Source organism: Mus pahari, chromosome 1 (assembly GCF_900095145.1).
Source record: "Mus pahari chromosome 1, PAHARI_EIJ_v1.1, whole genome shotgun sequence".
In the NCBI taxonomy this organism is placed as follows: domain Eukaryota; kingdom Metazoa; phylum Chordata; class Mammalia; order Rodentia; family Muridae; genus Mus; species Mus pahari.
Window position 1 is genome coordinate 157,909,078 of NC_034590.1, and position 17,263 is coordinate 157,926,340.

General features: G+C 45.7%; 1 protein-coding gene across 2 annotated transcripts in view; it reads right to left on the reverse strand.

Annotated features, from left to right (window-relative positions):
- The window catches only part of Arl3 (ADP ribosylation factor like GTPase 3), a 42,543-nt gene extending 25,333 nt beyond the window's left edge, over window positions 1–17,210 (reverse strand). For both annotated transcript variants that reach the window (XM_021207448.2, XM_029547292.1), the window contains exons 1-2: window positions 17,074–17,210; window positions 5,292–5,435 (exon numbers count right to left, since the gene is read on the reverse strand). In XM_021207448.2, the coding sequence (XP_021063107.1) occupies window positions 5,292–5,435; window positions 17,074–17,076 (147 nt within the window). In that variant the 5' untranslated portion in view covers window positions 17,077–17,210. The remainder of the gene's footprint in view (window positions 1–5,291; window positions 5,436–17,073) is intronic.
- Between the last annotated feature and the right edge of the window lie 53 nt (window positions 17,211–17,263).

The window sequence follows — 17,263 nt, forward strand, 5'->3', positions numbered from 1 at the left end:
AAAAAAAAAAAAGAAAGAAAGGAAGGAAGGAAGGAAGGAAGAAAAGGAAGGGAAAAAAAAATCTTTGTTTTTAGTATTCAGAGTAAAACTCAGGGAAAGCAAGCCATGGCAACTGGGAATTAGTGGAGAGAGAAACAAACTAACGAGACCTTTGGGGTTCGGGAGGAAGGCACTGCATGAGAAAGAGGGAAAAAATATTCTCTGGCAAGAATGATGCAGGGAATCCAGGATTTGAATATCCAATCAATACTTTGCTACAACATCCGTGACATTTCATCCAGAGTAACTGGAATTATGTGGATCTGGGTATGCCTCCCAAACCAGCTGCTTCACCTGGCAGCTTGCCATCACTGCTGCCTGGAACACCAGGCCTGGCCCAGCGCAGTGGGACAGGCAGCATTGTCGCTCGGTTCCACAGAGGAACTTACAGAGGAGAACTGGGGACTGTGCTGAGTAGGGCTCTTCTAAGTCATCCAGGACTGAATGAACTTTCCGTTCAAGAACTCTGAAGGGGTGCCGGGCGTGGTGGCGCACGCCTTTAATCCCAGCACTCGGGAGGCAGAGGCAGGCGGATGTCTGAGTTCGAGGCCAGCCTGGTCTACAGAGTGAGTTCCAGGACAGCCAGAGCTATACAGAGAAACCCTGTCTCGAAAAACCAAAAAAAAAAAAAAAAGAACTCTGAAGGGAAATGGCTCCAATTTATCAGGAAAGTGACAGTGGTTGCGTTATGGAAGCTCACTGACAACAAACTTGTGTGCACCTGAAATACTCTCCTTTCTTTCCTTTCTTCTTCTGCTGCTGTTGTTGCTGTTGCTTCTCCCCCCCCTCCTCTTTTCCCTTCCCTTCCTCCTACTTTTTTTGATCTATGTAGTCCAGGATGGCCTTGAACTCACTATTCAGTGGTTGAGAAGACCATGAGCTTCTGATTCTCCTGCCCTCATCTATTGATTGCTGGTACTACAGAACTGTGTCACCATGCCCAGCTATAATCTGAAAATTCTACTCCTCGGCAATGCTATTAAATATAGAACCGAGTACTACTGAGCCCTTTCTGGAATGCCAGACTAAACAGTTGTAAATGCTGTGATGTGACCAGATGTATCATTTCCTTAAACTTCTGGTTTTCTGGTTTTGTTTCTTCTGTGCTAGGGATTGAAGCCAGACAGACTAGGCAATGCCTTAAACTTAAACTCAAGCCAGTGATGGCTGAGAGGGTAAAGGTGTTTGCTGCCAAGCAGGGCAACTGAATTCAGTCCCAGGGCCCGCAGGGTGGAAGGGAAGAACTAATCCCTGTAAGCTGTCCTCTGATTCCCACATGCTCTGATCTTTGCATGTTCTGCTATGGCCCATGCCTGCAGTCTTACCCAAAATAAACAAATGTAATTAAAAAAAATAACTTATTAAACTTCTGTCAATTACACTGAGTATGGTGGTGCATATCTTTAATCCCAATTCTTGGAAGGCAAAGGCAGGTGGATTTCTTAAGCTGGAGGCTAGCCTGGTCTACATGCAGAGTGTGTTCCAGGACAGCTAGGGCTATACAGAGAAACTCTATTTTGAAAACAAAACAAAATTTTTAATTCATCAGATCCACACAACCTACTAGGAAATTATTCTATGGAAATAATAACAAATAGGTACAAGCATACATAGACAGACAGACATCCACAGATGTGTGTATATGGGCGTGTCTTTATGTGTGTGTCTGTGAGTACGTATGCCAATATATAAGGATGTTCATGCTTTGGGATATTGTTCAGTGGCTAGAGTGCTGCTTGCTTATTATGTAGGAAGTCCTGGGTTTGATTCCCAGCACTGCACACAACCAGGTATGGAAGGGCACACTTGTAATCCCTACACAGGAGGTAAAGGCAGGAGGTTCAGGGTCTGGGGCCCTCTCCAGCCATATATGATGTTTGGGGCTATGCTGGGATTAGACCCTGTTTAAGCAAAAACAATAACAAAACAAAGAGATGTTCATGATTAACTTTGAATGAAAAAGATTATATAAAATATTATATTATTTTTGTTTTCCTTCTTGAGAGAGGGTTTCCCTGTGTAGCTCTAGCTGTCCTGGAACTCACTCTATAGACAAGGCTGGCCTCAAACTCAGATCAGCTTGCTTCTACCTCCAGCGTACTAGGATTAAAGGTGTGTGCCACTGCCCCTTCAACTCCTCTGGGAAAATGCTATATTCTACAAAACCTGCTTTTACACTTTTTTTATTGGATTATTTTCTTTATTTACATTTCAAATGTTATCCCCTTTCCTAGTTTCCCCTTCGAAAATCCTCTATCCCCGTCTCCCCTGCTTTTACATTGCATTTTATTTTAATCTATTTTTGAGGTAAGTCTTCTTGTGTAGCCCTGGTCAGCCTGGCGCTCATTACATAGACTTGTCTGGCCTAAAACTCAGAGAGATCCTCTTGGCTCTGACTCTCAAATACAGGTTTGAGGGTGTGCACAGCCACACTGGGATGCTTTTATCTTAAACATATCTATCACATATGTCCATATATGTGCACAGGAAAAACCTGAATAGTGACATTCCTAAATGCTATCGGTGGCTCTGTCTAATTGGCTGTTGTATTGCTGTGAAGAGACACTACGACCAAGGAAACTATCAGAAAAAGCATTTAGTTTGAGGCTGTCTTACACTTTCAGAGGTGTAGTCCATTATCATGGTGGGGAGCATGGGGCACACAGTCAGACACAGTGCTGGGGTTGTAATTAAGAGCTACATCCCGACCTGAAGGCTGAGAAAGAGAGAGACTGGGCCTGGCATCCGCCATGACACACATCCTTCAACAAGGCCACCCCTCTTCATCTTTCCCATCCAGGAGCCTATGGAGGCCGCTCTTATCCAAACTGGGGCAGGCACTATACATATTTTCTTTTTAAATTCTCAACAAAAATTCTTCCTTCTTACTATTTGTGTGTGTGTGTGTGTGTGTGTGTGTGTGTGCACGCGCGCGCGCGCACGTGAGCACCACTGCTAAGTGTGGAGGACAAGCTCTCTCTTCTCACCATGCAGGTCCTAGGGATTGAACACGCGTTACCTGGGTTGGCAGCAAGCCCCCTTTTCCACTGAGCCATCTCCCGAGCTGTTCTCCAGTGTCTCAACTTTACTTATTTCTGCTTTTGAAACTGACTATAGTGAATGAACATCTAATGTCTTTTCAAATATTAAACAACAATACACTAAGAGTGTGTTTTTAGAGAATAAGCATGAAACCTCAACAATATAAAACTGGCCGTCTACGGCACAGCAAACAGCCTGAAGGGAGGCGCTGGGACGCTGAGTTATAACTGGAGACCCGCTCTGTCTGCACTCTCGAAGCCTCAGTGCTCTGGGAAATGCAGTCGATTGCTAATACTAACCCCCAGCCCTTCTCTTTCTGGCAGGCATCCCGACACACTAATATGTGTTTTCAACCTTCTAGGCTAGACTGCTGTAATTTGCTCCTCCTTGGGCTATACATTAAATTTGTTCAGAAGCTGTAAAATTGCTCATTTGGTAGCAGCTGAAATGGCTTTTCTGCAAAGAATTGCGAATTGCTAAGACTCACGGGCCATGAAGAGTACGTACCAGCACAGCCGGTAACCGGATGCCAGGGTCTGAAGGCCATGGACAGAAAATGCTAACTAAGACTGGTTTGCCCAAACCTCCAATGCTTAGATGTTTTAAACCAAGGTTCTCACCCTTCCTAACGCTACAATCCTTTAATACATGTCCTCATGTTGTGGTGACCCCAACCATAAAATTATTTCACTGCTACTTCATAACTGTAATTTTACTACTGTTATGAATTATAATGTAAATAACTGATATGCAGGAAGGGGAAGTCAAATGCCCTGGAACTGGAGCTACTGGTAGTTGTGAGAGAGCTGCCACATGGGTACTGGGAACTGAATCCAGGTCTTCAGTAGGAGCCTAAGTACTGAAGACTCCTAACCACTGAGCCACCTCTCTAGGCCTATTTATTTTTGGCTTCTTTGAGACGGGGTCCCAGTGCCCTGGAAGTCACTATATAAACCAGAATGCTCCAGACTTACAGTCCTTCCCCTGCCTCTGAGTTAGTGGTGTCTGCCACCATGCCTGGCTACAGACTGATGTGTTTCCTTGGAGCCATCCTCTGGAGTCCGTGCTGACCTCGAGTTTACGATGTAGTCAGGGACTGCTTCCGATTCCTGCTCCTCTTCCCTCTGCCTTCCAGATGTGCAGCCACAGGCGCACACCCCGCACCTCCTAAGCTCTATGCCACGCACCTGCTCTGGGTTCCATCCTTAGCACAAGAAAAAACGAGGGAGGGATCTAGATAGAATCACTTAGGCCTAAGAAAGATGACCTAAAACTGTGGTGGATGTACATGGCATAAAATATATCTTCTTATCCTTTGGTTTTTAGACAAAGTCTCTCTTTACTTAGCCCAGGCTGTCCTAGAATTCATTCTGTAGACCAGGCTGCCTCAAACTCACAGACATCCACCTGCCTCTGCCTCAGATTAAAGGCATGTGCCACCATTCCTGGATTAATCATATATATTTCACTTTAAAATGTAAAGTTTGGTGGCATTAAGTACATTTACATTGCTTGCTTCCATCCCCAAAATGGTCGTTCCCTTACAAACCCTGACTTATGCAGTAGGCGAAGCTCCCTCCTCCCACTCCCAGCCCCAGGAGCTGCTGCTGTACTTCCTATGTCTACGAGGCAGACTGCTCTAACTAACTAGTTCACATGCATGGACTTTTTCAGATATGTATTTGAAATCTGATCATTCTTAGACAATATAGACTTTTCTCAGAAATGAAGCATGGCAGTGTATAAATTTCTATCTTCCACAGCTACTGTGTTAGTCAGTTTTAATAGTCACCTAACACCTTCTAGAACCAGCTGTGAAGAGAGTCTCAATCAGGGATTGTCTAGATGAGGCTGGTCTATGAGCCTACCTGTGGGGTCTGTTGTGATTATGTTAATGAGGTGTAAGGCCTGCCTAGTGTGGTTCCCGAGCTTGGGTCCTGGGTGTGGTACAGGCTCAGCAGAAGCAGACGTCGGCCCTCTCATGCACTTGCTTTCTCTGCTCTTGACTGTAGATGTGACTCCCTGCCTCAGATTCCTGCCTTTACCTCCCTCGGATGCTGGACTATAATCTGGAATGAGCTCAAATACTCTCTCCCTCTCCCCCAGGATGCTTTTTGTCGGGGCATTTTATCACTGTGACAGACACAAAACTGGGACAGCTATTTTCATCTTCCTTGGTGACAGAGCACCTGGAGCCAGGGGGCGCTCACCTGTGTAGGTGTGATGTGGCTGATGTCTTCAGATGCAAGTTGCTTCAGCAGGGTAGTCTTGCCCGCGTTGTCCAAGCCCAGGAGGAGGATTCGCACCTCCTGGTCTGGTGCACTTTTCAATTTGCGCAAAATAGAGAGCAAACCCTTGAACAAGCACAAGAGAGACAGGTTATTTGGTGGCGGTGACTTTGGTATTAGCAGACATCGGAACAACTTCTGCTGTGACATCTGTTCTCGGTTATGGACAGCTAGCTGACTTTGTCCACTAGAAGGCCACTGGCTCCACATGCCCACCAAGCTTGTTCTTCCTTCCGAGCTTGAGTGTTAGTGGCATGGGGAAATGCAGCGGCCAGGTAAGCAGCATGTCTTGTCCCTGCCCATCCCATGACTCCCGCTTAGCTGGCACCCCAGTTGTCATGTGCTCCCCACCTGTGTCCCTAAAGCCCTCCATGTATGCTTCAACTAGAGTGCTTAGCATGTCAGACTAGTCGGTGCTCAAGCTTCTCCACTTGCAGAGTGAAGCTTCCAGCCACTGCATGAGACAGATATTAGAATTAACCCACCCTAGCTAATGTAGGACTGTAAGGTGGCAGGTGCTTGTTTTCTGTGCTGATAGCTCTTGAGCAAACACTAGGAATGTTCCTAAAACCCACTGGACTCTCTCTGAGAACTGCATGGCATGCTGCATTGCCACAAAGTGACACAAAGAAGGGCAAGGACTCAGTGTGCACTGGGGGAAGCGACATTGCTGCTGGAAGCCGTGCTGCTAAGGTGGGCAGACCAAGCAAAAATGGCTTAAACTCCACAGGACATTGTGCTGAGGTTGGAGTGCACTGAGCGAGTCTCACTGGAGATCCAAGAGTATGCTAGCTACTAACAGATGAAAGAGTGTGACCTGGGAAGTGATAACAAGTCCAAGTGCAGCAGTTCAGTGTAGGATGATGGTAAGATCACAAGAGTGTAGTGCACACTTTTCATTCCAGCACTTGGGCGGCAGAGACAGGGGAATCTCTGAGTTCAAGGCCAGCCTGGTCTACAGAGTGAGTTCCCGGGCAGCCAGGGCTACACAGAGGAGCCCTATGGGGCAGGGCATGGTGGGGGCAGATTTTTTTTTTTTTTAAAGATTTATTTATTTATTATATGTAAGTACACTGTAGCTGTCTTCAGACACTCCAGAAGAGGGCGTCAGATCTTGTTACGGATGGTTNTGAGCCACCATGTGGTTGCTGGGATTTGAACTCCGGACTTTCAGAAGAGCAGTCGGGTGCTCTTAGGGGGCAGATTTTTAAGGTTGAACAAAGACGCATAGGCTGCGTGGCATGGTAGCTGGGCACTATACTCTGGCTCTGTGTGCTTCAATGTGTGCTCATGTCTTCATCTTTACAGGATATACAGATATTACACAGTCAATCCCTGTTTTCAGATGAAAAGTCAGATGTAACAATTAGGTAATTAGAAAAGGCATTAATGATCATAACTTAACCAGAGGGTTTTTTTTTGTTGTTGTTTTTTTTTTTTTGCTTTTTTCTTTTTTCTTTTGGTTTTTCGAGACAAGGTTTCTCTGTGGAGCNCTGGCTGTCCTGGAACTCACTCTGTAGACCAGGCTGGCCTCAAACTCAGAAATCCACCTGCCTCTGCCTCCCGAGTGCTAGGATTAAAGGTGTGTGCCACCATGCCCAGCTTAACCAGAGGTTTTTAAAAGCTTTATTATTATTAGGGGTTTTTGTTTTTTTGGTTTTTTGTTTTGTTTTGTGTTTTTGTGTGTGTGTGTGTGTGTTTTAGATAGGGTTTTCCTGTGTAGTCCTGACTGTCCTGGGGCTCTCTCTGTAGATTAGGCTGGTCTCTAACTCCAAGATCTGCATGCTTCTGCCTCACAAGTGCTGGGATTAAAGGTACATACCGCACATAATTTTTATTATGTGTATCCATGTGTGTCTGAGCATGTGCATGTGGACACGAGTCCAGTGCTCTCGGAGGCCGGAAGGAGTCAGATCTCCTGCAGGCTCTGGGTCATTTATGTGGGTGCTGGAAATCGGACTTGGGTGCTTATCAAGAGCAGTCAGTGCTCTTAAACGTTGCAGCATCTCTCCATCGACACTTTTTCTTTGGTCCTGGGGGCTGAGCGCTGGGCCTTGCCCAGGCTACTGACCTGTTCCCTTAGCCCCGGCCCTGCTTTCTTAATAAACAGGTAAGAGGATGTTTATAGATTATTTATTTGTTCTGCCTGTAGCTGATAATCCCAGACTGATCAGGTAAGGCTCAAAAAGAATCTAGGGCCAGAGTGGTGGTGCTTGCCTCTAATAATCCTGAAACTTGGGAGGCAGAGGCAGGAGGATCTCTGTGAGTTCAGGGCCAGCCTGGTCTACAGAGTGATTTCTAGAATAGCCAGGGCTATGTAGAGAGACCCTGTCTTAAAATAAATAAATTTGTTAAAAACAAAGCCAGGCGCATGCCTTCAGCGTCAGCACTCGGGGAGCAGAGGCAGGCAGATCTTTATTTTCAAGACCAGCCTGGTCTACAAGCGGACTCCAGGACAGCAAGGGTGACATAGTGAGAGATCCTGTCTCAACGAAAACACAGAAGAATCAAACGATGATACTGTTTTAAGGTCACAAACTCTAATCTCCCAGCCAGGGCAGATATTCCTTCAAGCTGAGCCTTAGATTTAGAATTACACAAACGCTGTGTTTCTTACCCACACTGCACCAGGCAAGGATTCAAGCCAGTCTGTTGAGGAAGACCCAACATTATGTTTGTGAAATAATTCTCAGCAATAGGTCTTTGGGCACTGACATGGAAGTCCACGCGGGCGAGCTGCCCCGTGTCCTCTGTGGCCGCCGTGCTGGGTCTGAGGACCGCTCTGGCCCCTTCCCGGCAGCAGAATGCAAGACTTAGGCTAAGCTGAAGGCTGAATAAGCCCGGAGCTGGGCGGGGTTTTGTTATTGTATAAGGAAGGGCATGCTTTTGCTTCTATTTTCATCTCACTCAACTCTGGCTAGTTTGAGTCAATTCCTTCTTCAATTTATGAGATGTCTCCTGAGTTACAACTCAAAACACTTGACCTTCATCTAACCTTTATAAGAACCCAACAGGAGAGTTGCAGAGCATAGCTTAGCTGTTGCAGAAGAAAACAGACAGGACAGAGAGGTGGAGACATTGTCTAAGGCATTCACAGTCTACACCTGAACAAGGTTGTTTCTCAGTTCTTATTAGCTATACTGAACTCATACATTAATAGCGCAATCTTTCAGGCCCCATGAGGACTGGGATATAAAAGCTCATCCTGACACCCTGACTGGATGCAGAAAGGGTCACCTTAGCTCCTAAAATACACTAAAATACAATAATTTGTCAAATTAACACATTAAATGCTCCTGGATTAGATCCCCATGTAGACACTGTCAAGGAAAACCCTGTTGGCATTTTACAGAAAATATTTTACCATTTACAAAGTTTAAAGTCAGCATTTTCTGGGGCTGGAGAGATGACTCAGGAGTTAAGAGCAGTGACTGCTCTTCCAGAGGTCCTGAGTTCAATTCCCAGCAACCACATGGTGGCTCACACTCATCTGTAATGGGGTCTGGTGCCCTCTTCTGGCCTACATGCAGGCAGAACACTGTATACGTAGTAGTAGTAGTAATAGTAGTAAAGTTCACATTTTCAGTTTTTCTTTTGTTTTTTAAAGATTTATTTATTTTTGTTTTTTATCCATGAGTGCTCTATCTGCATGTACACCTTCATGCCAGAAGAGGGCATTCGATCCTATTCTAGATGGCTGTGAGCCACCATGTGGTTGTCAGGATGTGCCTCTGGAAGGGCAGGCAGCCAGTGCTCCTAACTGGTGAGCCATGTCTCTGGCCTGCATTTTCAGTGTTTCATCAAGTGCTTCCTCACTAAGAAACCACTTAATAGGGCTGGAGAGGGGAGTCAGCTGGGAAGAGAACACACTGCTCTTGCAGAGGACCCAGGTTCGAGTCTTGCGCCAACGTGGGTTGGCTTCCAGCTGCTTGTAACCCCAGCTCCAGCTTACAGCAGCTTCCCAGCTCCAGCAGGATCTGATGGCTCTGGCCTCCTAGGGCACCTGCACGTACCCACATGGCAAACAGTTAAATCGCAAAAAAGGAAAGAAATCACTGGATACTGTTGCTTGGAGACCAAGTTTTTCTCACATACTCATAACATCGGAAATTGAACAATTAAGGGGAAAACACCATTTCTTAGTTGTAGTGTCCCGCTGAAGTGAGTGAACTTCCCTCCACACGTGAGGAACTGAACGAGGCGGGCATGCTGCCGCCAAGCCTCATCCTTAGCCCTTGCTTTATCTTTGTTCTGTTTTGATAGTGGGTTCACTATGTAGCCCTGGCTGGCCTGGAGCTCAGTATGTAGACCGGACTGGCCTCAGACAGGGATCCTGCCTCAGCTTCCCGGGTGCTGGGATTAAATGTGTGCACCAGCATACCTGCCCCTGCCCTCTGAATTCCTACTCATAAAGGAGTAAAGAACAGCGAGAGAATACAAAAGCTGTTCTAACTATAGGCACCTTCTGTAACCCAATAGTACAGAATGCAGGACTTTTAATTTCTAATGAGTACTCTTCCTTATTTGGCAATGACATCAGATGCTTCACCCTTAAGTGAGATGACACAGAAAGAGAAAGTTCAGCTAATATTTTCTCCCTTCCAGTAAAATGAAAATGGCATCTCAAGGCCAGCAGGGACACCGTGCTGATGCCACAGTGCCCTGTGTCAGCCCACGCATCCAGGACAGGATCACACGATTATCCAGGGCTCGCTCCCCCACTCGCTTGCTAAATAGGGAAGAGGATATTTATAGCTGGCAGGGCTCTGCCCGAAAGGTACAAGGTAAGCTGATTTAAGAGTGGAGATGAAAGAGAGCAGGGTACTGCGCCCTGAGCTTGTGCATCGTCTCCACACTATGTCTTATTTTAAATGTCAGATGAAAGGAAGCATTCATTAAAAGTTAAGCTTATGATGTGGATGAGTTTTACTGTATAAAGACAATGAAGTTAATTTTTACAGTGTAATTTGGACACAAACAACCATTCATCCGACTGTCATTAACACCAATAATGTGCTCCAAGCAGAAGAGTGGGCAAGAGAGACGTGATCTTTATGCAGGTTTATATTCCCAAGGCACTGAGTACAGGTCATGAGAAACAAGAACTCCATCAACACTGTGCATGCATATGCTACCAACTTCAGCACATACAAGTTATCTGTGCTGGGCAGAAGCACCTGGACTCAGTCACAAAACATTTAAACAAGCTTTGCTGCACCAGATCTTGAAGAGATGTGCTATGGACTGCAGGGCAAGCAAGCGAGCTTGCTTGCTTATTTATTTATTTAGTGACAGATCTATCTCTGCATAGCCCTAGCCATCTTGGAATTTCTATGTAGACCAGGCTGGCCTGGGACTCAGAGATATATATGCTTGCTCCTAACTTACCAAGTGTTGGCATTGAAGGGCGTGTGCCTCCACACATGGCTTGGACTACTGAAATGTAGCTGCCTCAAATCCATTTCCACTCAGCTCATGGCAGAGGCATGATGCTCTGACCCCAAAGACACAAACTAGGTCATACAGAAACCAGCGTGGAGGGGGCAGGGGTGGGTGGAGGAATGTGCTGGCGTATGGAAACAGTCTGACCCGAGGGACAGCTACAGTTTAGGTACTGTAACCCTAAGCTGCCAAGCGCATGCTCTCCCTAGAAAGCTTAAACAGATTTCAAGTTCATGTTACCTCTTAACAGGGTCCTCTGGACCTCAAACAAAGAACCTTGAATTTTGTTTTGTTTTGGTAATTATTTTTTTAAATAACATTATTATTTCATGTGTGTGCTTGGTACAAAGTACTTGTGGAAGTCAGCTGATAGCTCTCGTGAATCAGCACACGCCTTCACCATGTGGGTCCTGGGGATCCCGCAAACACAGGGCGTGGCTCAGAGCAAGCCCCTCCCCCACTGAGTCACCTCATCTGCGCTCAAACCTTCTTCTCTTTCTTATCATTTTTCTACTACATAAAGACAAACATTGTTCCTGAGGAGCCGAAAGACTTGGAAGAGTGCCCCCCCCCCCCCAGCGGATGCCACCAGTCTGATGAACAGGAGGCTGCTTCTAACTTCAGACTGTGCTCAGCTGCGCTGACTCCATGCAGAAAGGAGAAGCTGCTGAGGAAGGTGGAGAGGCCTGAATAAGGAATAAGGTGACGCTGTAAGAAGACGGAAGTCGCTCAGAACAACCATTACGTTTTTACATGTAGAGAGCTGAAGGAAATCTGCCAGACCTGTGTTTCATTTCTTGAATTTTCTTTCCTTTTGAGGCTGTGTGTGCATGTGTGCATGCATGTGTGCCTCTGTGTGTGTGTGTGTGTGTGTGTGCGCGCGCGTGAGTGTACTAGTGGTTGGCTGGGCTTTGGTGGTGCAAACCTTTAATTCTAGCACTTAGGAGGCAGAGGCAAGAGGAGTTTTGTGAGTTTGAGGCTAGCCTGGTCTACGAAGTTATTTCAGGATAGCCATGGCTATGTAGAGACCCTGTCTCAAATACATACATACATACATTCATACTTACATATAACTAGGGATCAAACCTAGGGCCTTGAATATACTAGGTGAGAACACTACCATTGAACTATGTCCCCAGTCCGTTTTTTGGGGGGAGGGGTTTCGAGACAGGGTTTCTCTGTGTAGCCCTGGCTGTCCTGGAACTCACTCTGTAGACCAGGCTGGCTTCGAACTCAGAAATCCGCCTTTTTAAGACAGGACTCACTCACTTGTCCAGGTTGGCTTTGAACTTATCTTTTCTCATCAAGCTTCAGAGAACTCACATTATAGGAATGAGCCATCATGGGTAATTATGGGCATATTTTCTTTCTTAAATCTTTTTTTTTTTAAGAATTATTTATTTATTTATTATATGTAAGTACACTGTAGCTGTCTTCAGACACTCCAGAATAGGGCATCAGATCTTATTACGGATGGTTATGAGCCACCATGTGGTTGCTGGGATTTGACCTCCGGAACAACAGTCGGGTGCTCTTACCCACTGAGCCATCTCACCAGCCCCATATTTTCTTTCTTTAAAAAAACAAAACAAAACACATATTTTATGTGCACACATGTAAGCCAGGGTGTATGGACAGGAACCACATCTGTGCATGATGCTGCAGAGGTCAGAAGAGGGTGTCAAATCCCCCGGGACTGGAGTTAGCAGTGGTTATGTGTTGTCATGTGGGTGCTGGGAACTTAACCTGGGTCCTCAGAGAGAATGGTAAGCTTTCTTTAACTACGGAGCCATTTTCTTTTTATTATTCTATAAACAATGTATGTGTATGCGTGTTTTGTTATTATATATATATTGTATGTGTATGAGTGTTTTGCCTGCCTGGATGCAGGCGACCTTCACTGCAGAGCCATCTCCAGCTTCTCCTTTTTATTTTTTAGACTACATTTCTTTTCACTTAACACTTTCTGACCCAAGAAATTCACATAACATACAAAAAGTTGTGCGTGTGTGGTAATGACATATAAGTAGGAAGTAGTCCATAAATAATTGATGAACTGAGTTAACAACAATGATTAGTTTACATGCCAAATGACCATCATCTTTGTATCTTGCTAAGATGGTAGAGCACCTGGCCTAGAATCTTCCACTGAGGGTCTGGGGAGATGGCTTAGCAGTTTAGAGCATTTATTGCTCTTTCTTGCAGAGGGCCTGGCTTCCACTTCCAGCACTATTGTGACTCAAAAGCATCCAAACTTCCAGGTCCAGGGAATATGATGTCCCCTCTCTGGCATGCAAAACACTCATACATATAAAATAAAACAAAGCTGAAAAAGAAAAAAAAAAGATAAAAAAGGACATGTGATTGCAAGGAAGATGACCCAAAATGTGGCCCTAAATGTTCAGAGAAGCTCAAGGTAATTGTTTCAGTCTTTCAAATTTGGAAAGAAAAAAGCATTGGCCATATCTGAAATTTAAAACAAACAACACTGTGGTGATCTGAATAAAAATAGTGCCCCCCCACGCTTGTTGGAATGGTTTGTTGGAGTGGGTGTGGCCTTGGAGGAAGTGTATCATTGGGGAGTGGGCTTTAAGGTTTCGTGTGGCTCACTGTCTCTTCCTGCTGCTAGTACCACGGCTGCCTGCATGCCACCATGCTTCCTGCCATGGTGACCATGGACTAACCCTCTGAAGGGTAAGCCCCAGTGAAATGCTTTTCTTCGTAAGAGTTGCTGTGGCCTGAGGTGGTGATGCATCCTTTAACCCGGCACTCTGGAGACAGAAGTAGATGAATCTCTGAGTTCAAGGCAGGCCTGGTCTACAGAGTGAGTTTTAGGACAGACAGGGCTACACAGAGAAACAGAACAAACAAAAAAGAGCAGAGTGGTTATGGTGTCTCCTCAGTGATAAAACTTACACACAGCTTTTTTTTCTTTTGTTTCTTTTCCTTCCTCCCTCCCTCCTTTCCTCCCTTTTTCTTTCTTTCTTTCTTTCTTTCTTTCTTTCTTTCTTTCTTTCTTTCTTTCTTTCTTTCTTTCTTTTTTGGTTTGGATTTTTGTTTTTGGTGTTTTTCTCTGTGCAGCCCCAGCTGTTCTGGAACTCTCAATATACCAGGCTGGCCTCCAACTCACAGAGATTTCCCTGCCTCTGCCTCCGGAGTGCTGGGATTAAAGACCTGCGCCACACCACACCGAATGGCTTATGCTTTTGGTGTTTTGAGACAGGAATTTTCTCTGCATAGCCTTGGCTATCCTGGAAACACTGTAGCTCTTAACTACTGAGCAATCTCTCCAGGTCCAAAACAAGTTTAGTCTAAGATCCACCTGCTTCTCCCAAATTCTGGAACTAAAGGCATGTACCACCATTGCCTAGCTCTTCCCTCTCCTTTCTCCTTTCTCCTTCCCCTTCCTATCCCGCTCCCCCAATATTGGGAGGGTGGTCTTTATAATACAACCCTTGCTAGCCTTAAACTAATGATGTCAACCAGGTTGGCTGCTAGTTCAGATGTACATCTACTTCTGCCTTCTGAGTGAAGGGATCATAGGTGTGTGCCACCACACTCCACTATCCTAGTTTCTTGATGTTCACTTTAAAACATTTGTTTTAGGGGCTGGAGAGATGGCTCCGTGGTTAAGAGCACTGACTGCTCTTCCGAAGGTCCTGAGTTCAAATCCCAGCAACCACATGGTGGCTCACAACCATCTGTAATGGGATCTGATGCCCCCTTCTGGTCTCTGAAGACAGCAACAGTGTACTCATAAATAAAGTAAAAAGAGTACTTTTTACTGCCATAGAGGACCCCAGTTCAGTTCCTAGCACCTACATAGCTGTGACTCCAGTGCCTAGGGATCTGGTGCTCTCTTCTGACCTCTGACCTCTGAGTTTATATATATTAAACTTTGTTTTTAGTATCAAATACTGTGAATACTGTAGTAGTATCCAACTCTCTTGTATATACATGGTCAATTTGCTATATACTTAAATACAGTGCCAATTTGCACCTAGAAACATGAGCAGTGGTTCATTTACTGTGACTTAACTATAATTTAAGCAATCATAAAAGTATGCCCTCTATTCAATTGATAAACTGAAGAAAGTTAGTTAACTCATTTTTCTCATTTATAACTCGTTATTTTCTCTTGGTTTTGGCATGTGGTTCTTTCTTTTAAGGGGATGGCTGTTGGGGCAGGATCTCCCTCCCTCTGGCTGAGGCTGACATGGAACTAACTGTAGCCCAGGTTGGCTCTTAACTCAGAGTGATCCTCTTAATTTCGCATTGAGAAGACTGGGATTATAGGCATGAGCCACTACACACAGCCTGGCAAGGCTTTTTAATTGCGGCTCTAATTATTTTCATTAATTTAAAAATTAGCCACTTACTACGAGACAGAGTCTAATGTAGCCCAGGCTGGTCTTGAATTCCTGCTCCTCCTCCTCTTCTTCCCAAGTGCTCAGGTTACAGGGGTTGCAGGGCCCCTTTCTCAAATCCATTTATTTTCTGTGTAAATATTTATATCTGTACTCATTTGTTAAGATAAACTTAGCCTTTAAATGGGCAGCTCGTGTATAAATAATAAAAAGAAAACACTTGTTAAAATCTGTTTAGCCCGAGGTTAGGCATAACTGTAAATGTAACAAGTGTGAAGTGTGATTGACAACCTCAGATTAAATAATTCTATTTAACAATTTGACACTGTAATTTTTTTTTTTTGGTGAAAATTCACTTGCTCAATAATATGACCAAAGAAGATGTGTAATTTCCTCCCTGCCTGTCTACTTTCTTCTTTAGTTGAGAATATGTCTCATTTATCCCAGGCTGGCCTGGAAATCAATATGTAGCCCTTGCACTTCTGATCCTCCTGCCTCCATCGTGAGCTGGGATTGCAGGCAGGTACTAGTACATTCAGCTCTATGCAGAATTTCATGCTTGCTAAGCAAACCTCTACCCACTGAGCTATACCCTTAGCTTTGCTTCTTAAGTAAACAGAAGTGCCTTACTACCAGTTCGGAGCAGTTAGTAAGCCAACCAACCTATTCTAAATGGCTTAAAATCAAGTTTTCTTTGACTAGCTCTAAAAATATTCATTTCCCCATAACTTCATTTTTACTCTCCATCTACCGCGTAGACAATCAACAAGGAGGGCAGAGAGATGTTCAGCAACGCTCAGTGTTCATTTGCCAGCGTCCACGTGAAGGTTCCCAGACATCTGTAACTCCAGTTCCCGGCAACCAAAGCCCTCTTCTGGCCTCTGCAGGCACCAGGCACACACGTGGAGCACAAACATACATGCAGGCTAAACACCCACACACATACATATAAATAAAATAATGATTTAAAAACTCAACAAGGAACTGAGTGTCTCCGGTCATATCTGTCACACACCGGTCAAATCAGTCACACGCCGTACACTTTGGAAAAGCCTTAATTAAAGCTAACGGAGAAAAGGTTTGCTTCAAATTGATGCTCACTCTCTATTGTTCATTCTTTTTAGTTTGAGACGAAGACCTTTGGTCCTCCTGTGGCCCCAGGCAAAAGGACACTGCAAGTTTGAAGGAAATGCTAGGACACGGGAGGTTAATTTGCTTCTATCAACATGGAATAAATACGGAGCGAAAAATCGCTCATCGACAACCATTATTATTTCTTCACAGAACTTTCAGCGATTAAGTTGGGGCTGCGGGAGCGCACCCACCACAGAGACATCCATTCCCAGCGGTACCTCTTATTGTCCTGGGACTTACTCCCTACACACCTCTCACTCAGAGATGCGAGCATCTAGGAAAGCCAGGTTACGGCTCCCTGGTGCTGCCAGGGTGATCTCAGACAGTAGAGCCGCGCCTCTCCCACTTTTGGCCGGTTCTCAGATAAACCCCACAGTCCTGAGGCGCCGAGAGGTCGACTCTGCAGTAAGATCTGCGAGCCAGGTCTGATCTCCGCAGCTCTAGAGCCGCCTTCATCCCAGTCACTAGAAAGATGATGGTGCTCAGGCTTCTTCCCCGCTAGCCAAGCACTCCTGAAGTCCTCTCTCCACGCCTCGGATCTATCGCAAACCTCTCTTTTCTCCCCAGGCCTAGGCCTCCCTCCAGGCCCACTTCAGGGGCTCCTCCTTCGCCCCTGAAACCGATCTAGAACCCCAAAGAGCAAGGCGAGCCCCATCCCACGTCCTCCTCGGCTTTAAGCGCAGCGCCCCACCCTGAGCCTGGTGATAGGATTGGGGGGGGTGACTGGTCAGCTCTGGAGGGGCCAGGGCGCCCACACTCACCATCCTCAAGCCGAGTCCCTCCTCCTCGGCCTCCTCCTCCTGCCTCCCCCGTTACCAGGGGTAACTGCTGCGGCGCCGCCCCTGACGTCCCTCGCACGCACAGCGGAGGAACCGAGGAGCGGGATGGGGCGGGGTTCTGCTCCTCTCTACCCAAAGTGCGCAAGCGCGCCAAAGCGCCCGCCCATTGCAC